Genomic DNA, 16728 nt, shown 5'->3' with positions numbered 1-16728 from the left:
ACCAAATTCATTTTATGAAGCCAATACTACTCTGATACAAAACTAGACACTGGCAAACCAAATTCAATACACATAAAAAAGACAAGTCACTATGATGAAATTTATTTAATTCCACAGTTCATTAAGTATGCAAATCAGTAAGTGTAATACATCATTACATAAATTAGAGTCAAGGACAGAAACCATATAAACATATTAATCAATGCAGAATTTGACAAAGCTCAACATTCCCTACATACAACACCCTGAAAGAACTAAAAATAGGTGAAGCATATACCAGCAATAAAGGGTGTATACATCAAACCTATAGCCAATATTATACTAGATGAGAAAAACAGCATTTCCTCTAAAACCAGGACCACGACAAGGGGACCACTTTCATGACTCTTGTTCAATATAGTCCTCAAAATCTTAGCTAGAGCAATAAGGCAAGAGAAAGAAATTAAAGTCCTACAAATGGGAAAGGAAGAGTTAAAGTGCCCCAGTTTGTAGATAACATGACCTTGTGCTTAAAAGAGTTTCAACAGTGAGGGGGCTCAGAGGGTAAGGACACTTGTTGCCAAGGCTGACATCGATCTCCAGAAGCCACAGGGTGGGAGGCGAGAACCCACACCAGCAAGTTGTCTTCTGACTCATGAACACTATGGCAAGTATGCAACTCCCACACATATTAAAGAAAGAAGAAGTGTAAAATATGAAAAAGACTTAAACAGTCCATCAAAACCTCTTAGAACTGAAAATCACCCTCATCAAAATATTAGAATATAAAATCAACATGTAAAGGACCAATAAACTTCCTCTATAACAATAACAAGCATGCTGAGAAAAAAAATCAAGGAAATAATCTTATTTACTAGAAATGCAAAAAAAAAAAAAGCAAAATATGGGCTAGAGAGATGGCTCCAGGTTCAATTCCCAACACCCATATGGCAGCTCGCAATTGTCTATAACTCCAGTTCCAGTGGCACCAACACCCTCACACAGCCACACATGCAGGCAAAACACCAATGCTCATAAAGTCTTTTATAAAAAGCAAAACATATTGGCAAAAGCCTAACAAAGGAAATAAAGAATTTTTCAATGAAATTTTAAACACCTAAGGAAAAAACTGAAAATGACGCTAGAAGGTGGAAATACTTCCACGCTCATGAATCGCCAGAATTCACACTGTTACCACCTATCTGATCTTAAAAAGGATGCCAGATACAGTGATTGGTAGAAATGCCACTCCTTCAACAAATGGCACTACGAAAAAGCTGGACAGCGACAAGGAAAAGAATGGTAATTAATCCATCTGTCTCACTCTAAAAGAGAGAGAGAGAGATTGAAACTATAGGCACAGGGGACTGGAGAGACAGCTCAGAGGTTAAGAGCACAGGCTGTTCTTCCTGAGTTCAATTCCCAGCAGCCACATGGTGGCTCACAACCATCTGTAATGAGATCTGCTGCCCTCTTCTGGCGTGTAGGCACACAGGCAAGTATACATGATAAATAAAATCTTTATAAAAATATCTAACACCTTTGGGGCTAGAGATTGTTCAGTGGTTAAGAGCACTGGCTGCTCTTTCAGAGAACCCAGGTTCAATTCCCAGCCCCCACATGGCAGCTCACAAATGTTTGTAACTCTAGAGTCTTACTCAGACTTCCTCAACAAGTGCCCCGTTTGTCTGCACCACCCCACACTGTACAATCATACACACAGCCTGGGGCTCCTCAAAGCACCCTCTTTCCTGCATGTCCCAAGGGACACACTGTCCTCTGTGGCTGGGATGTCTTTCTCACTCACGCCCTCCATTGCTTGAGCTGTGTTGTACTCCCTACGGCACAGTGGCCATCACTTTCATCAGAATAGCCATGTCTGCTTACCTCAAGATTGCGCTTTTAGATTGTTGACATTCTTTCCCAGAAGGAGGAGGTGGGAAAAGGAGGAACTGGGCCCTCACTCGTAATTCAGTGACTTTCTCCCACACCCCCATAACTATTGTGTGTAATTCTGCCCTAATTACATATGGTCAAAGCAGATGTTATACTTATGTGAAAAAAATCTACAAAATCAATCACAATGAATAAATGTCAGCAAAGTATTTGTATTTTAAAAGTAAAAAGAGGGTCTGAGGTATCACTTAGGTGGTAGACTGCTTGTCTTGCATGCATGGGACTCGGGCTTAATATCCACCATGGCATAAACTGGGAATAATGGTACATGCCTCTAATCCCAACACTTGGGAAGTAAACACAGGAGGATCAGGTGTTTAAGGTAAAAGTGGGTTACATGAGACCTTGTGTCCAAAAACTCAAGAGGGAAGGAGAAAGAACAGAAATGGGAAAGGAGAGGAGGTCAAGGAGGAGGAAGCAATGCTCCCAGTAGTACCTGTAATAATCACTAACGGTACATTTATAGCAGAGGTGGAGCAGTGCTAGAAGACGTGTGTTCAGTCACCTGAGGAAACACAAGTATACCCATGGCTCTTCCAAGGAGTAAAACAACAAATCTGTATCCCTTACAACTGGGGCAATTTGTTATCAAGCAGAACACGTAGATATGGCTCAGGTTGAAAATACAGTGTACAGTGACAAAGACAAAAATGTACAGAAATGGCCTCAAATCTCCAGTGAGTCAGAAGCAAGTTCTTTCTGAGAAAGCTTTCTCAGGAATGATTAGCTGAAACACAGAATATTAGCTTAGAGACTGGACAGAAACAAAACGAGCTTTCAAATTAACCAGATTTTAATTTGATTTTGTGGAAAATGTGGACACGCAATCAGGCCACTTTCTTTTGTGTGTATTGCCAATGAGTTCCATACAGTGCGGACATAATTAGACAGAACCTGCGAATATGAAATGCTTTCAAATTCACTAATCTTTTCAACATGGTTACTGAAGAAAAATCTTTCTCACCGATCATTTAACTCACAAAAATGCATTAATAAATAAAACTGAAATTAGAATCTATAGTTATTTAAGCAAAATCACTGCGAGTCTGTTGTCTTCTGTTCTGAAACCAACTTTAAAAAGTAGTCCCATTTCAATGATTTAACAGTGTTTTCAAATAGAGACATACTCTAGCCCTGCACTAAGGATTAACACACCGTGGGACTATTTTACAGGTTCCTGAAAATCAAATCAAGTAATTACTATCCAGTAATATGTTATAACCATACACATCTTCTAGTGTCTGTCAACGTTCAATTTTATTGTTTACATTCAAAAAACACTATAGAAGTGAAACGTGATAAAAACACAACCATTGCCCCCAAAATAATATCAAAATACTATCCTTCAAGTTCATAGTTCATAACAACTTCACAATCAACACTCAAAACAGTACAACCATGGTATTTGTGAACAGTCTTGACAGAAAGCTGTATTTTGGTACATTAAGGCAGCTTCAGTCAACATTCTGAATAACAATATTTACTAAAACAAAAGACAGTTTTGATATTTAGATATTTGAGGTTTCCAGGAAACTTTAAGCATCTTACAATAAGAACACTATAATTTATGGAACTGTGTCTTAAACATTCTTAGCACTATGTTCTTATTACATATGACACCTAAAAACGAGATCCTCATCCTGTCGGTATCAAGGTTGTCTAGTAAAAAAGCCAAGACTGAGGCTGAATGTGTGACTATAAACCCCACTTCCAGGTTTTCAAACAGCTTCTCACACACATCTGTGAGGTAGGTTATTATCCACATTTTGTACAAGAGAGAACTACACAGGGTCACATAGCTGTGCTGCGATAGGAGCAAACAGGGAATTCGATTTCAATTAGACTCGGTCTTCAACTCTGCGTTTCTTTCTTTTATATACTTTAAAACATAAAGATTGCTAGTAGTTGCATTCATTTTTAAAAGCACAAGAAAGTAGCCAAATGTTTGCCCAGGTGGCTTTTAAAAGTGTTATAAATGAAACAGAAACTCTATTCAGTGAAAAACTTCTAGTGTGATGGTGTGAGGTTTGGTCAAGTGGAACTGAAGAAGCAGAAGCAAACCACGTGACCTTTTGTGGGGCAGCTCACAGGGAAACAGAAAACTCAAAAGAAAATGGAGTTTGATTGTGTGTTTGCTTTAATATGCTTTTTCTCTGCAGTTATTTGAGAAGGCACCAGGAACTGTTTCTTTCTTTGTGTAGACTGTGGATCTATGTCTCTTCCATTTTTGGAAAATGTTCTCCATCTAGAAAAATTGGCTTCATTTGGTAACAAATACTATTTACAAGAGACTTTTAGCTGTGAAAATGCACATTCAGATTAATAAGAGAAAAATAAAAATGCAATTCTTCTTTCCTAGGAGGCTTCTGTTTTCCTTAAAACTTTAACACAACGTAGCAAGTCTTGAATTTTAAAAAAAAAATGACTGTATAAACCTTATTTTTTAAAAAAAAAAAGTCTATTTTCAAATTTTTCTTTATTCTAGGACATTCTTCTAATCCTTAACTATTTTTTTAAAACTGGAAAGAATATTATACCCTATAATTTCCTTAATTGCACTTTAAATATAATTGAATTGACCCACCCTGCTTGTCCAAATAACCGCGAATTACCTCTGTAAAATCTGAACTGCTAATAGACACAAACTCTAGTTACCAAAAGTCACATGCAGTTACAAATGGCATTGCTGTACAAGGCTGGCAGTAAACATTAATGTTGGCTCACAAAATACAGGCCTGCAATCTGAGAACTTCTGGATGGGACCTGATTCTTAGCAGGTTATGGCTGAAGAAGTTTAATCAAAACTTAATCCAGTCTAGACTGTGGGTCCTGTTCCTCATGCTATCAACTGCATCACAAATATTCAAGGAAAGGCTGGTATAAGAAGTCACTTTCTTGTTGAAATAGTGTGTATGTTTATGTACATATACCTATATGAATGATTTAAAGCTTACTAACTTAAGTTGCATGTCCAAGTTTTAAAAGGCTTGAGAGAATCTCTGTCGAGCCAGTAGTGACCAGGTCGTTCATAGAGAGTGCTCTGTGAAAATAGGGTCACATCATTTCTGCACAAAATAAAAAGTCACCAATATGAAATTTAGATAAGCCTATTTTCGCTAACAGTCACAACTTAGGGACTGGGCCTAGTTTTCCTTTACAGATTGTACTTTAAGAATCACATAAATAAGGGCAGGGAATTTAGGTCAGTGGTCAAGCACTTGCTTCACGCGTGTGAAGCCCTGGGTTCAATTCCCAGTAAAAAAGCTCCCTACACCCCAAAATCACATAAATAAAATTGAAGAAAAAATTATGTTCTATAAATTTTTCTAGATTTCAAGCACCCTCAATAACTTATAAATACTTATAAAAATCATATAATATAATCATAAATATTTCACATAGTTACATCGAACTAGTACAATCAACTAGCTTTTATGATTAACTAGATAAATTCAGTTACAACTACTGTATGTCACTCCAGGACTCACAAGCAATACACCAGTGTTTAGTTTAGTACTTGCCTATCAGAAGTCTCACAAACTCGAACTGTTCAACCCAGAAGAAAGGTCAAGTGACTGGTACCACTGAATCCACGTCTGGCACTCACGACTTACGGAGAGACTTCTGTCCCTGCTCACTGGACTGGTCACTGAAAGGGGACATGAACAGAACTGCAAATTGTTAGCACTGCCACCACAAGATTAGCAGCCATTTTCTGATTAATGCTAAATTCACGTGCGGCTCTTGATTTGCTGACTTTTTCTGCCGTCTGCACTCCGGCAGTCCACGAAGCTGTGCTTAGAATACACCTTTGAAATGCCTGGAACTAGGACAGAACCTTCATACTAATATAAAAATACAGATGCATAAAAAGAGGACACTAACACGAATTCTCTGAAGTAAACAAGGCAGAACTTTAGAGCTCAAAGGGGGCACCAGCTATTCTCTCTATCCCTTGCATTTTAGGATCTCACAATTGAGGCCAAGTCCAAGACGGAACTTCCTCAGAGATGCACACAGCTTTCACCCAAACTTTTCAACGGAGTTGCTGAGAACTGCTGAAGTCCTGATTCCTACTTTTTTATTTTATTTTATTTTTGGTTTTCGAGACAGGGTTTCTCTGTGGCTTTGGAGCCTGTCCTGGAACTAGCTCTGTAGACCAGGCTAACTGAAGGAAAGGTAACAGGTAGAGATATGCCAGACTGAAGAGTTTCAGCTCTTTAAACCCAACACAAATCACACAGGGCTATGAGCAGATTCCACATTTAGATAGGAGACTTAACACTAGTTTAACTTACTAACCAGTGAGCAGACAGAGCCACAGCGTCTGTGGTAGGTATATTTTAGGATATTAAATTGTATAAATCAATGCGCGGCCCACATTAACTGAGCATGCTTACATGTTAGTAGATACTACAGATAAAGCAGTATAAAAATCTGATTTGGTTGTTTATGATTATTTTCCAATTATATTTCCTTTTATCTCAAGTATTAAATTTGTATTCCCTGAGTACAAACTAGCTAAGAAAAAAGGACACCCAGAACTATATAAGTATCTTTGAAGACTTACTTGCATGACAGAGAGACTTCACTGTGCTAAATAAGCCACTTCCCTGGCACACAAGGACATATATTTCCGCTTAGCTTGGGCCCCTGGCTTCACTCTGTACATGACCAGAGGTTGCAAGGGGCTCTAAAATGGTTTCTTCATCCAAACAAAACTCTAATTTGTGAATGGTATGCTTTTCTCTCTCCCTGTAGACTTAATTTGAGACAGCTTCGATTTTAGTTTCCCAAATCAAAGTACTTAGAAAATGTTCAGTGGCCATGGAAGAATGAATTCAAACTGGCTCTCCATGGAGCCATACCAGCAAGTTACCGGTCTCTTATTCTTCTGGGTTTTCATAAGGAACCTTGTCTAAGACTTTCCAGTCATCCACTGAGTGAAGAAAAGAACAGAAGTTCTACCTTAAAACATCAGTCTTATTAAGAAACCCAAGCCGTGACACAAGCTGCGGGCTCTGGATAAGCATGCCCGCATGGTAAAGGGTGTGGCTCTACCTCAATCAGGCTGTCCACAGCAAGTGACAGGGAAGGAGTGCTGTCTGAAGTATCACAACCACGCCTGCTGTGGCACTCGGGGACAGCTGTTTTCCATACTTCCTAATGGGCTGTTCAGGCTTCTTTATTGTTTACATTGTGAAGCAGGGTCTTGATATCTATCTAGTCTAGTTTGGCCTCAAAGTATCTTCCTGCCTCATGCTCCCCAGTGGGATTACTGGTAAGCAACATCCTCAGCTGATGTTTTAAAACAGTAAACTAATTCGGGCAAAGTAGGGCCACACACAATTATGTGGCCTGCTTTTTCTGAACGAACTCATCAAAGATTTTAGTGCTGCTTCTGTAAGAAGCAGCACAGAACACAATGTTTTTCAAAATGAGTCCATGATATTTCTTTGTTTTAGGAAATACTATTTTAGAACAAGATGGAGTCCGTTTCCAGGACATAAATAAGGCCCACACCTATAACCTAACAGTAATTATCCCTAGGTTAGCCTGATGTTAACTCAGTACTTGCCATGTCCAGTGTTGATTAAAGTGTGGGAACTTTAAATTTGCAAAGCATTCTTTCCTTCTCTATTCCCAAGAGCAAAGAAAAAAAACTGTGCTAAGAAGCCGGGTGGTGGTGGCACACACCTTTAATACCAGCACTCGGGAGGCAGAGGCAGGCAGATCTCTGTGAATTCGAAGCCAGCCTGGTCTACAAGAGTTAGTTCCAGGACACAGCTAGGACTATTACACAGAGAAACTCAGCCTCAAAACAAAACAAACAAACAAACAAAAAACCTATGCTATGACAAAGTTCTAGCTTCTTTTTTGCTAGATGAGTCACCAAATTCTCTCTGCAAACCAATTTATTCTATCACCTAGACTCATAAAATAATTGTTTTGAAATGTTAAAAGAAAAGAAATAAAATGACCTTCACTTCTCCTGAAATTCAATAGGCAACTGTCAATCTGGGTATTAATAAACACTGGAACAAATAAGATAATAGTAAATAATTTTTAGTTCTCCACTAGCATCATAATTATTCAAACAAAGTAGTTTTGCTATGAGCGAGCTCCTAGCACCAAATTCACTAGACTAAGAGAGCATTCTGGCAACCTTGCTGCCTTCAAAACTGTTGAGGATATTGTAATTAGAGGTAAGGAATCCAATAATTTCCTTATTTCAAAGCCTCCCATTCATAATTAGAAAATATTATGAGCAGGTATTTCTCTCCCATACACACACACACACACACACACACACGGGTATGCACACATTTGGAGAAGTCAAAATTATGCCACATCCATAAAACACATTAGACAAAACAGGACTAAATATTGCTATTAAAATAACTACTAAAATTACCATCTATTGCCACAAGATGGCAATCTTTCAAAGATTAAAATCACAAGCTACCTTAATTGTACACCCTCCCTCTTTCTCAAATTGGAGAAAGGGTCCTTTAGATTTTGATACTGAAAACTGGAGTGATAAGTATTGACCATCATTTTCTAAAAGAACTATAAAATTATCTGATGTGATATGATGCAAACTCATGATTTCAAAGCTATTTAAAGACAGATAAACCTGTTTTCCGTGAACACATGAGAAACTTAGTTTCATAGGCTCATTGCTCTTCTTGGTAGACTGAAAATATACCATTTTTGGTAAAGAGAAACCTGTCAAGGCAATGCTTCTTTCATTTTCAAGAGCTTAATAGTTCCTAGGATAAATCAGGTCAATGATTTGTTAATCACAACATAAATACAATAAATGAATAAATATATTATTAAATTATACATAATTTAAAAATACTTTTACTAAAACAAAATATAATCAATTAACTTTATCCTGCTTTATATTGTTTTTATCTTAAATTAAAAAAACTTGCACAAAAAAGTTTGGTTCTTTTTGATTAAAAGCACTGATGTGTCAATACATACATGTATATATGTAAACAACACATATACTTATTCCAGGAGAAAATACTTTAAATGTTTAAGGCTTCCCTGTCCAATCAGGTTCAACAGTGAAGGTCACAGCAGATAAGGTTTGGAAGTACACTAAGGTCCTAAGGACAAAACAGGGTTTTGAACTAAAGACTAAAGAAAGGGAACAAAAGATTGAAAACCAATGAACAAAGACAATGGTTACTGAGGAAGGAGGTGGCATCAATAACAACTTAAACCTCAGGTGAATTAGTGAAGACGTCAGAAGGTCATAACCTCCTGGCCTCCCACCCCATGTGAGCCCTACCCCAGGCCCATAAACACAAAATAGAAGATCAGAATAGAATTTCCTTTAAGGGGTTGTTGGTATTTTGCCTCGTTTCATTTAACTGTGTACTATTTTTGCACGGTTTTGTCTTGCTTGGTGGTGGTGGGATTTAACTAGGGCCTTGTACAAATGTTGAAAAGTCTAGATACTGGGCACCTGTTCACAGAAACACAGTCTTTCTGGCTAATACTAGGCAGTATTTTCAGAAACCATTAAAAAGAATTTGGTTTCTCATATTTAGGGGGACAGGCTTTTCAGATTTCTATATTTAAATATTTGATCAGCACGTTCTATTTCTTGATCTTCTTGTGCAAGAAAACTGGGTGCCTAGATAGTCTAACACCTTTTGAAATTTAGAAAGCAAACTGGATTTTTGTGCACTACACATGAGGGAAGAAGGTACCACACCATTCCTAAATTAGCTGGTTCATCAGTGAAGGGTGCTCATCATGTGTAGTGAACTCACAAGTATGAATTAGCAAACATCAGCACTCATCCATTAAAGGTACTACCTATATTCAAATTTATCATAGGCACAGTAGAATAATAGAGTTCTAAAAGTAAACAAAGTGCCAGACTTCTGTGTTTCTGGTAATTTCAATACATGGCATGTCACCTGGGGATATTCACATCAATTCATATTGCAGAGTATGTAATACCCAAAAGTGAGATACTAATTTAAAGAGTATATGTGATTTTCACAGTGTAGTAACAGAAAGACAGAAACCAGTGGTAGATTATCAACGAGCTAAAGTAGTGATCAGACTGGCACACATTTCAAAAAAATCCATGGTGTGACTGCCCAGGCGGGGGGAAGCTGAAGACAAAGTGCTTCCAGTCAAAGAGCCAGAGAGGGAACCCGAGAGTGAGGGGTTCTCAGCTGTGGTGGAATCAAAGCTTGACCGTGGTCTGTGCAGGCCAGCAGCAGAACAGGACCGCTGAGGTGTTGAGGAACCAGACCTCTGCTCTACCACCTCATCTGAAAGATCAAAGAACAGTGAATGGAGCAAGTGCACTTGTCCAAGTGGTCCCTGAAGCTGCTGCACTGAGAATGGGAAGTAAAGGAATCTGAGCACGGGAGTTTAGTAAGGACTGTGATGTTCGGTGTTTGGAGTGGAGGAGACGCTATCTCGCCCTTCCCACAGCCATCACACGTTACCAACCAATCACTCACAACATTTCCACAGCTGATGCATCCCTAATCCTTCTCAACACAGGATGCAGCACTTCCACTGATGATGGAGGAAGGTCATTGGTTAAATAAAAAGAAACTGCTTGGCCCTCATTGGTTAGAAGATAGGTGGGAGGAGTAAACAGAACAGAACGCTGGGAGGAAGAGGAAGTGAGCTCAGTCTCGACAGCTCTCCTCCTGGGAGCAGACACCTGAGAGAGACGCCATGCCCTGCTCCTGGGCAGGCACACGCCATGAAGCTCCGACCCAGGTTGGACATAGGCAAGAATCTTCCCGGTAAGCGCACCTTGGGGTGCTACACACAGATGATTAGAAATGGGCTAAATTAATATGTGAGAATTAGCCTAGAAGAGAATGGGCCAAGCAGTGTTTAAATGAATACAGTTTGTGTGTTGTTATTTCGGGCATAACCTAGCAGTGCGGGCAGCTGGGGTGCTGGGGACGCAGCCCCGCCGCCGCCTTTATTACTACACACTGAAATGAAAGTGAGCATGCTGACATCTGAAGACAGCTTCCATCTTAGGCCATTTTCCATATTTAATTTCACCTACATTTTTGTTAGGTCTACTTTAAGAATTAGAGACCCCACCCACCATGTCTTTGAAATAATTGTGACAGCAGGTCAAATGGTGCCAAGTTTTACTTCTCAGAACTCATCCCTGCAAACCTCCTTACCATCAATGCTTTTAAAGTCTAAAAGATAGCTCCGATTGTCAACCAGGTAAAGCTGCAAGCTCATTTTCACATAAGTGCCAGTCACTGGATTTTTTCTTCTTACTCGAAGATGGTAGGCATTCACTACCTAAAACCAGAAATAAATAAAAACTTAAAACTACACATTGTCTCCCATCTTAGCAAAAAATAACAAAACCAAACATGGGTGAGAGAGGAGGATTTATGCTTGATTCTTCTATGTCACAAGTAATTCGGAATATTTAATCCCACTATCAATACCATTTGTAAAAGTTCAGATCCTATAGAGTCTAGCCTTTAACCCAGATATGGATCTGCTCTAGAGTATTAATAATGATCTTAGTAGCCTTTGCTTCAGTAGTTTTGATAAATAGGGAGCAGAAGGAATAACAGAGCTAAATATTAGTGGCTTGCTGTGGGATAATGCTCTTGTACACTGTAAAATTTGTTACTCATATTGGTTTAATAAAAAGCTGATTAGCCAGTAGCCAGGCAGGAAGTATAGGTGGGGCAACCAGACTAGGAGAATTCTGGGAAGAGGAAAGGCAGAGATGCAGTCACCAGCCAGACACAGAGGAAGCAAGATGAGAATGCCTTGCTGAGAAAAGCTACCAAGCCAATTGGCTAAACATAGACAAGAATTACGGGTTAATTTAAGTTATAAGAGCTAGCTAATAATAATCCTGAGTTAATAGGCCAAATAATTCATAATTAATATAACCTTCTGTGTGTTCCTTTGGGACTGAATGGCTGTGGGACTAAGGCAAGACAGAAACTTCTGCCTACAGTGGCTTAAATCAGGTAGAGTCATAAAACACCAACAGCATGATATCCCAAAAATAATGTAAAACTGCAGATCAAATGAAAAGATTCTGGGCTGGTGTGCGAAGTCCTTCTGTATATGTGTTGCTTTTATTGGTTAATGAATAAAGAAGCTGACTTGGTCTGTGATTGAGCAGAATAGAGCTAGGTGGGGGTGGGGGTGGGATTAGGGGGACAACTAAAGTGAATGCTGGGAGAAAGAAGGTGGAGTCAGGGAGAAGCATGTAGCCCTGCTGGAGACAAACACAGGATGGAACTTCACCCAGTAAGCCACAGCCATGTGGCAATACACAGAATAATGGAGATAGGTTAGTTTAGGATATAAGAGTTAGCCAGAAATATGCTTAAGCTATTGGCCAAACTGTATTACAAATAATATAGTTTCTGTGTGATAATGTAGGGTCAGGGCAGCTGGGAAAAAACTAACGGCTTCCATCAACACTTGGTTCTCAGAATGGGTTAGATTAGTTTCTAGATTCTTTCCCTGGATATGTTAAAATGTTGGCATCTCTTTTATTTACATGCTTATAAAGTGAGACAGAATCCAACACAGGGTCTTGAGTCCATAAAAATTCTCCTGCCTCAGGTTCTTGGAGTGCTAGTGTTTGTTACAGGCATGAGCCACTATGCCCAGCAAAATCTTATTTAACTAAATAAACTTGCTTCAGAAAAAGGAGATTGAATTTATTTAAGAAATGTTATCTTATTTAATCATGTAAAATAATGAAATGAAAACAAATTAAAATTGATTTATTAAAATGTATTGAATGTTTATGTGATAAATTTGGAATGTTTTTCCCTTTAATGGCTCACACACCAAAACCTTAAGTCATAGATCTGGAAAGGGACAAGTAGGGAAGAGCTGGGGACAGGCATATGAGAATAGAGAGTTGGGAGAATAGCAAGAATACTTTCCTTACATATATGAAATTGTTAAAGAACTATCTTAATTTCAAAACATTAAAATAGGCCAGTTAAAATGTCACATGACTTTAATCCCATCACTTGGAAGCAGAGGCAGGTGGATCTCTATGAGCTCCAGGACAGCCTAGTCTACAGAGTGAGTTCCAGGATAGCCACAGTTACACAGTGAGACCCTGTCCTGTCTTGTAAAAACAAAATAAGTAAAATAAAAAATTAAGTGTTCATCACCTTCAAGAAAAGAATAACAGTTGAAGGGATATCTTAAATTTTAAAAATGACCCCATATATATTCAAAGAGTTGAGCTGCAACAAAATGTTAACTTGAAAAAGTAAAATGTATGCTGATAGTAAGAAAATACACCATAATCAAGTGTGACAGTTAAAACTCAACAGCATTGGAACCATTAAAGACTACGGACCTTTGAAGTCATGCTGAATGCATTTCATACCATGAGATGGCCATGGTTGTGGGGAGAAGAGATGGAGGCTACAGATCTGAAATGGTATGGTCATGTATCAAGCTGACAGAGGAGGGCTTGTGATGGTTAATACTGTCAGTGTGACAAGGTCTACAATCAACTAGAAGACAAACCTCTGGGCATGTCTGTGAGAAATTTTTTAGATGGGGTAATCTGAAGTGGGAAAGTCTACTCTAAATGTGGGCAGCACTGTTTTATATGCTGGAGTCTGGATTGAGCACCAGCTTTCATGGCTTTCTGCTCGTGGCAGACGTCTGTCTCACCCCTGCCTCCATGGCTTCCTTCTGGGATGGACTATATCCTCAGGCTGGGAGTTTAAATAAACCCATCCTTCCTTAAGTTCCTTTGTCAGGGATTTTGTCCCAGCAGTGAGGAAAGAACTAGCAAACCAAGGATGAAAAACATCAGATAAGAGAATTTCTCAACTTGGAGAAATTGCTTGTTGGCAGAATGAACAGACCTGAGAACATAATATATATTGAATACTATCTGCCATAACCATCGACCATGTGTGCCAAAAAAGTATGAAAAGAAAACAAATACCCTGAAAAAGGTGAGAAGAAATTGCCTTTCAAGATTTCAGATTTCAGAAATGTTGCTATGATACAGGTGGGCTGTTTTCTCAGATAATTTTGATTACTTGGACAAGAATGCTATTCTGTAACTCAAAATATGTTCCCAGCATCAACAGTCCTTTAGCCTTTCTTTATTATGTTTTGATAGTGTCTTATCTAGTTTAGAAGAATGAACCGTTTCTATCAAAAACATGAAGTCCACTACAATTATTTCTAAATCAAAAACAACTTTATGTGGACCTCAATACTCAACTGCTTAGAAAACTTATATATAAAAAAAATTCTCTTCACACAACCTTAGTACATTGTGATTTCCTACCTTCCATTCAAAATCCAGCTGCTTCATAGCTCGGTACACTTCAGCCATAATATCATATGGTTTGCTCTGGCTTCGGATTCCAAGATGCCACTTGGCTTTTTTCACAGCTAAGGATTTGGGCTTAGTTGTGTTCAGTGCATCCAAAGGACACCGTGCTTTGGGGCTGTCTGCTATAAGAGGTGGCATCCTCTCAGGATGTGGTTTCAGGCCTGGGGGAATATGCATGGCACTGTCATCCATAAAAGAACCAGTTGGAGGACTAGAGGCGAGGTAGAACTCACTGGCTTGGTTCATTATTCTCCGATTGTCAATGATAAGATGATAAGCCACCGCAAGCTGGTCTTGAGGGTCACCACTATATAAACTGTTCATTACTTCTGATTCTGTACACTCAAATTTTTCACATACTTCTTTCACAGCCTCATCATCAATGACGTTAGCATCATAGGAGGGGTCTTCAGGAAATAGATAACTGGGCAAATCCTGTTTAAACCATTCATGTTCTCTAGGAAAAACACCATATACACTATTGTAAGAACATGCTTTAGTAAGTCCCGAATAATTTAGACATGGGGCAATATACACAAAGACTCCAAAAACCTGGTCTCCAGCGCCAGTTCTGCTGCTATTGGCTATGTGACCCTGGGGCCAGTTAATTCATCTCTAGCCTTAAATAAATATAGATATTCAGACTTGGAATATTTCCTTGAAAATGAACAAAGTGGGTCTGTCATTTCAAGGAAAACAACCAGCAACATTTATGGTCAGTGATAAAATCTGAGTTCCCAATCAAAATTCCAGATGCTGTGTAGTATTTTATGCCTGCCTCCTGGGGTTTGATGGTTTCTCAAGACCTAAAGATGTTCTGATGAAGTTGGTATGGATAATAATGAATATGATTTTTGATAGTGTAAAATGAAATGTAAGAAATCTGTATAGTTCAGTAATGTAAGATCTCTCAATGATATGACAGAAGTATGCAGACATATAAGAATCACTTAAAGTGTAAAACATTATATCCCTATAGTGTGATAAAGTACAGAAGTTAATTGATTTTTTTTCTCATTTGATATTGCAAACTATAAGCTGGCAGGTTAGGCTTTGTTTTAGTATCAAAGAATATTACTATTATCTGATAGCTATTAAGTACTCTTTTATTTTTCAGCCACTTGCCTGAGTTCAGATTTTCCTCAAGAACTTCAACTAATATAAAATATTGCAAGATTAGCCTGGTGGTGGTGGTGAACATCTTTAGTTCCAGCACTTGGGAGGCAGAGTCGGGTGAATCTCTGTGAGTTTGAGGCCAGCCTGGTCTATAAAGTGAGTTCCAAGACAGCCAGGGCTGTTACACAGAGAAACCCTGTCTTGAAAAACCCAAAATAAACAAAACTGCAAGATTAAATGAAGAATTTAATTGATAATTAGATTGATAATTTGATTAAACTAGACACTGAGAACATTTATAAAAGTGCATAGAGAGATTACTATTAGGCTTGGTGGTATACACTTATTATCCTAGCTCTTCAGAGGACGATCAGAAGAGTCTCAAGTTCAAGGCTTGCTTCAGCTACAAGAGAAATTAGTGAGACCTTATGTCAAATAAAATATAAAAGGAGATAGGGGAAGGGAACAGAGATGTAGCTCAGTGGTAGAGTGCTTGGCCTAGGAATTGCAAGACTCTAGATCAAATCCTTGAGGTTTTATTTGTTTGTTTGTTTAAGACATTTAAATGAACAGATTTTTAAATAAATTCAGTTCTAATTTTAATTATTATATGCTAACTACTGGTATATCATTCACTAAAAAATTATTTGAGGTCCTCAATATCAAAAAGGTAAAGAGATACTAAAACTTAAACTTTTCCATTTATAGGTAGTCCAGGCAGACCTTGAACTTGCTACATAGTAAAAGATGACCCTGAACTTCTAATCCTTTGCCTCACCTCCCCAGGGCTGGGATTATAGATGTGCAGCCCACACCCAGTTTATGCAGTGCTGGGGATCAAACTCGGGACTCTGTGAATAAGTATAAGCAGTATGAGAACTAAGTTACACCCACTGTCCTTGACAAACAGGACAGTGCACCATTAAATATAAGCCACACATGGCATATTTTAGTATGAAAATGCAGTCCTTAATTTAAAGTAACTTAGATAGAAACAACCAGGTATATAAATGAATCATGACATAACCTAAGTTTCAGTTTTATTATTGGAAAATGAGAATTATAACAGCTACCTATAAACAGTCAGTGCAACAGAACAGGTTAAATGTATAGTATAATGCTTGATATTAATCAACTGTCAAAAGTTTTAATTTTTATGCCTGTTGAAGTATACTTTATCAAATTAAAAATACTCATATTGAAATATCAAACATAAAATAGTGAGAACTATAACTCTAAGTTATTATTTTCAGTATAGAAATGTTGCCATTATTTTGTCCTTTTGGTTGTGAGCCTTA

General features: G+C 38.3%; 1 protein-coding gene across 2 annotated transcripts in view; it reads right to left on the bottom strand.

Moving 5' to 3' along the window:
- Window positions 1–1554: 1554 nt before the first annotated feature.
- Window positions 1555–16728, bottom strand: part of Prkaa2 (protein kinase AMP-activated catalytic subunit alpha 2) — a 59892-nt gene continuing 44718 nt past the window's right edge. For both annotated transcript variants that reach the window (XM_041651421.1, XM_041651422.1), the window contains 3 exons: window positions 14267–14771; window positions 11130–11256; window positions 1555–10241 (listed from right to left, as the gene is read on the bottom strand). In XM_041651421.1, the coding sequence (XP_041507355.1) occupies window positions 10003–10241; window positions 11130–11256; window positions 14267–14771 (871 nt within the window). In that variant the 3' untranslated portion in view covers window positions 1555–10002. The remainder of the gene's footprint in view (window positions 10242–11129; window positions 11257–14266; window positions 14772–16728) is intronic.

Source organism: Microtus oregoni, unplaced genomic scaffold (genome assembly GCF_018167655.1).
Source record: "Microtus oregoni isolate MIOR12 unplaced genomic scaffold, Mior012 000005F_ref0000423, whole genome shotgun sequence".
NCBI classification, from domain to species: Eukaryota; Metazoa; Chordata; class Mammalia; order Rodentia; family Cricetidae; genus Microtus; species Microtus oregoni.
Note: the sequence above shows the minus strand (reverse complement) of the source record. Positions and strands in the feature narration are given on the sequence as shown.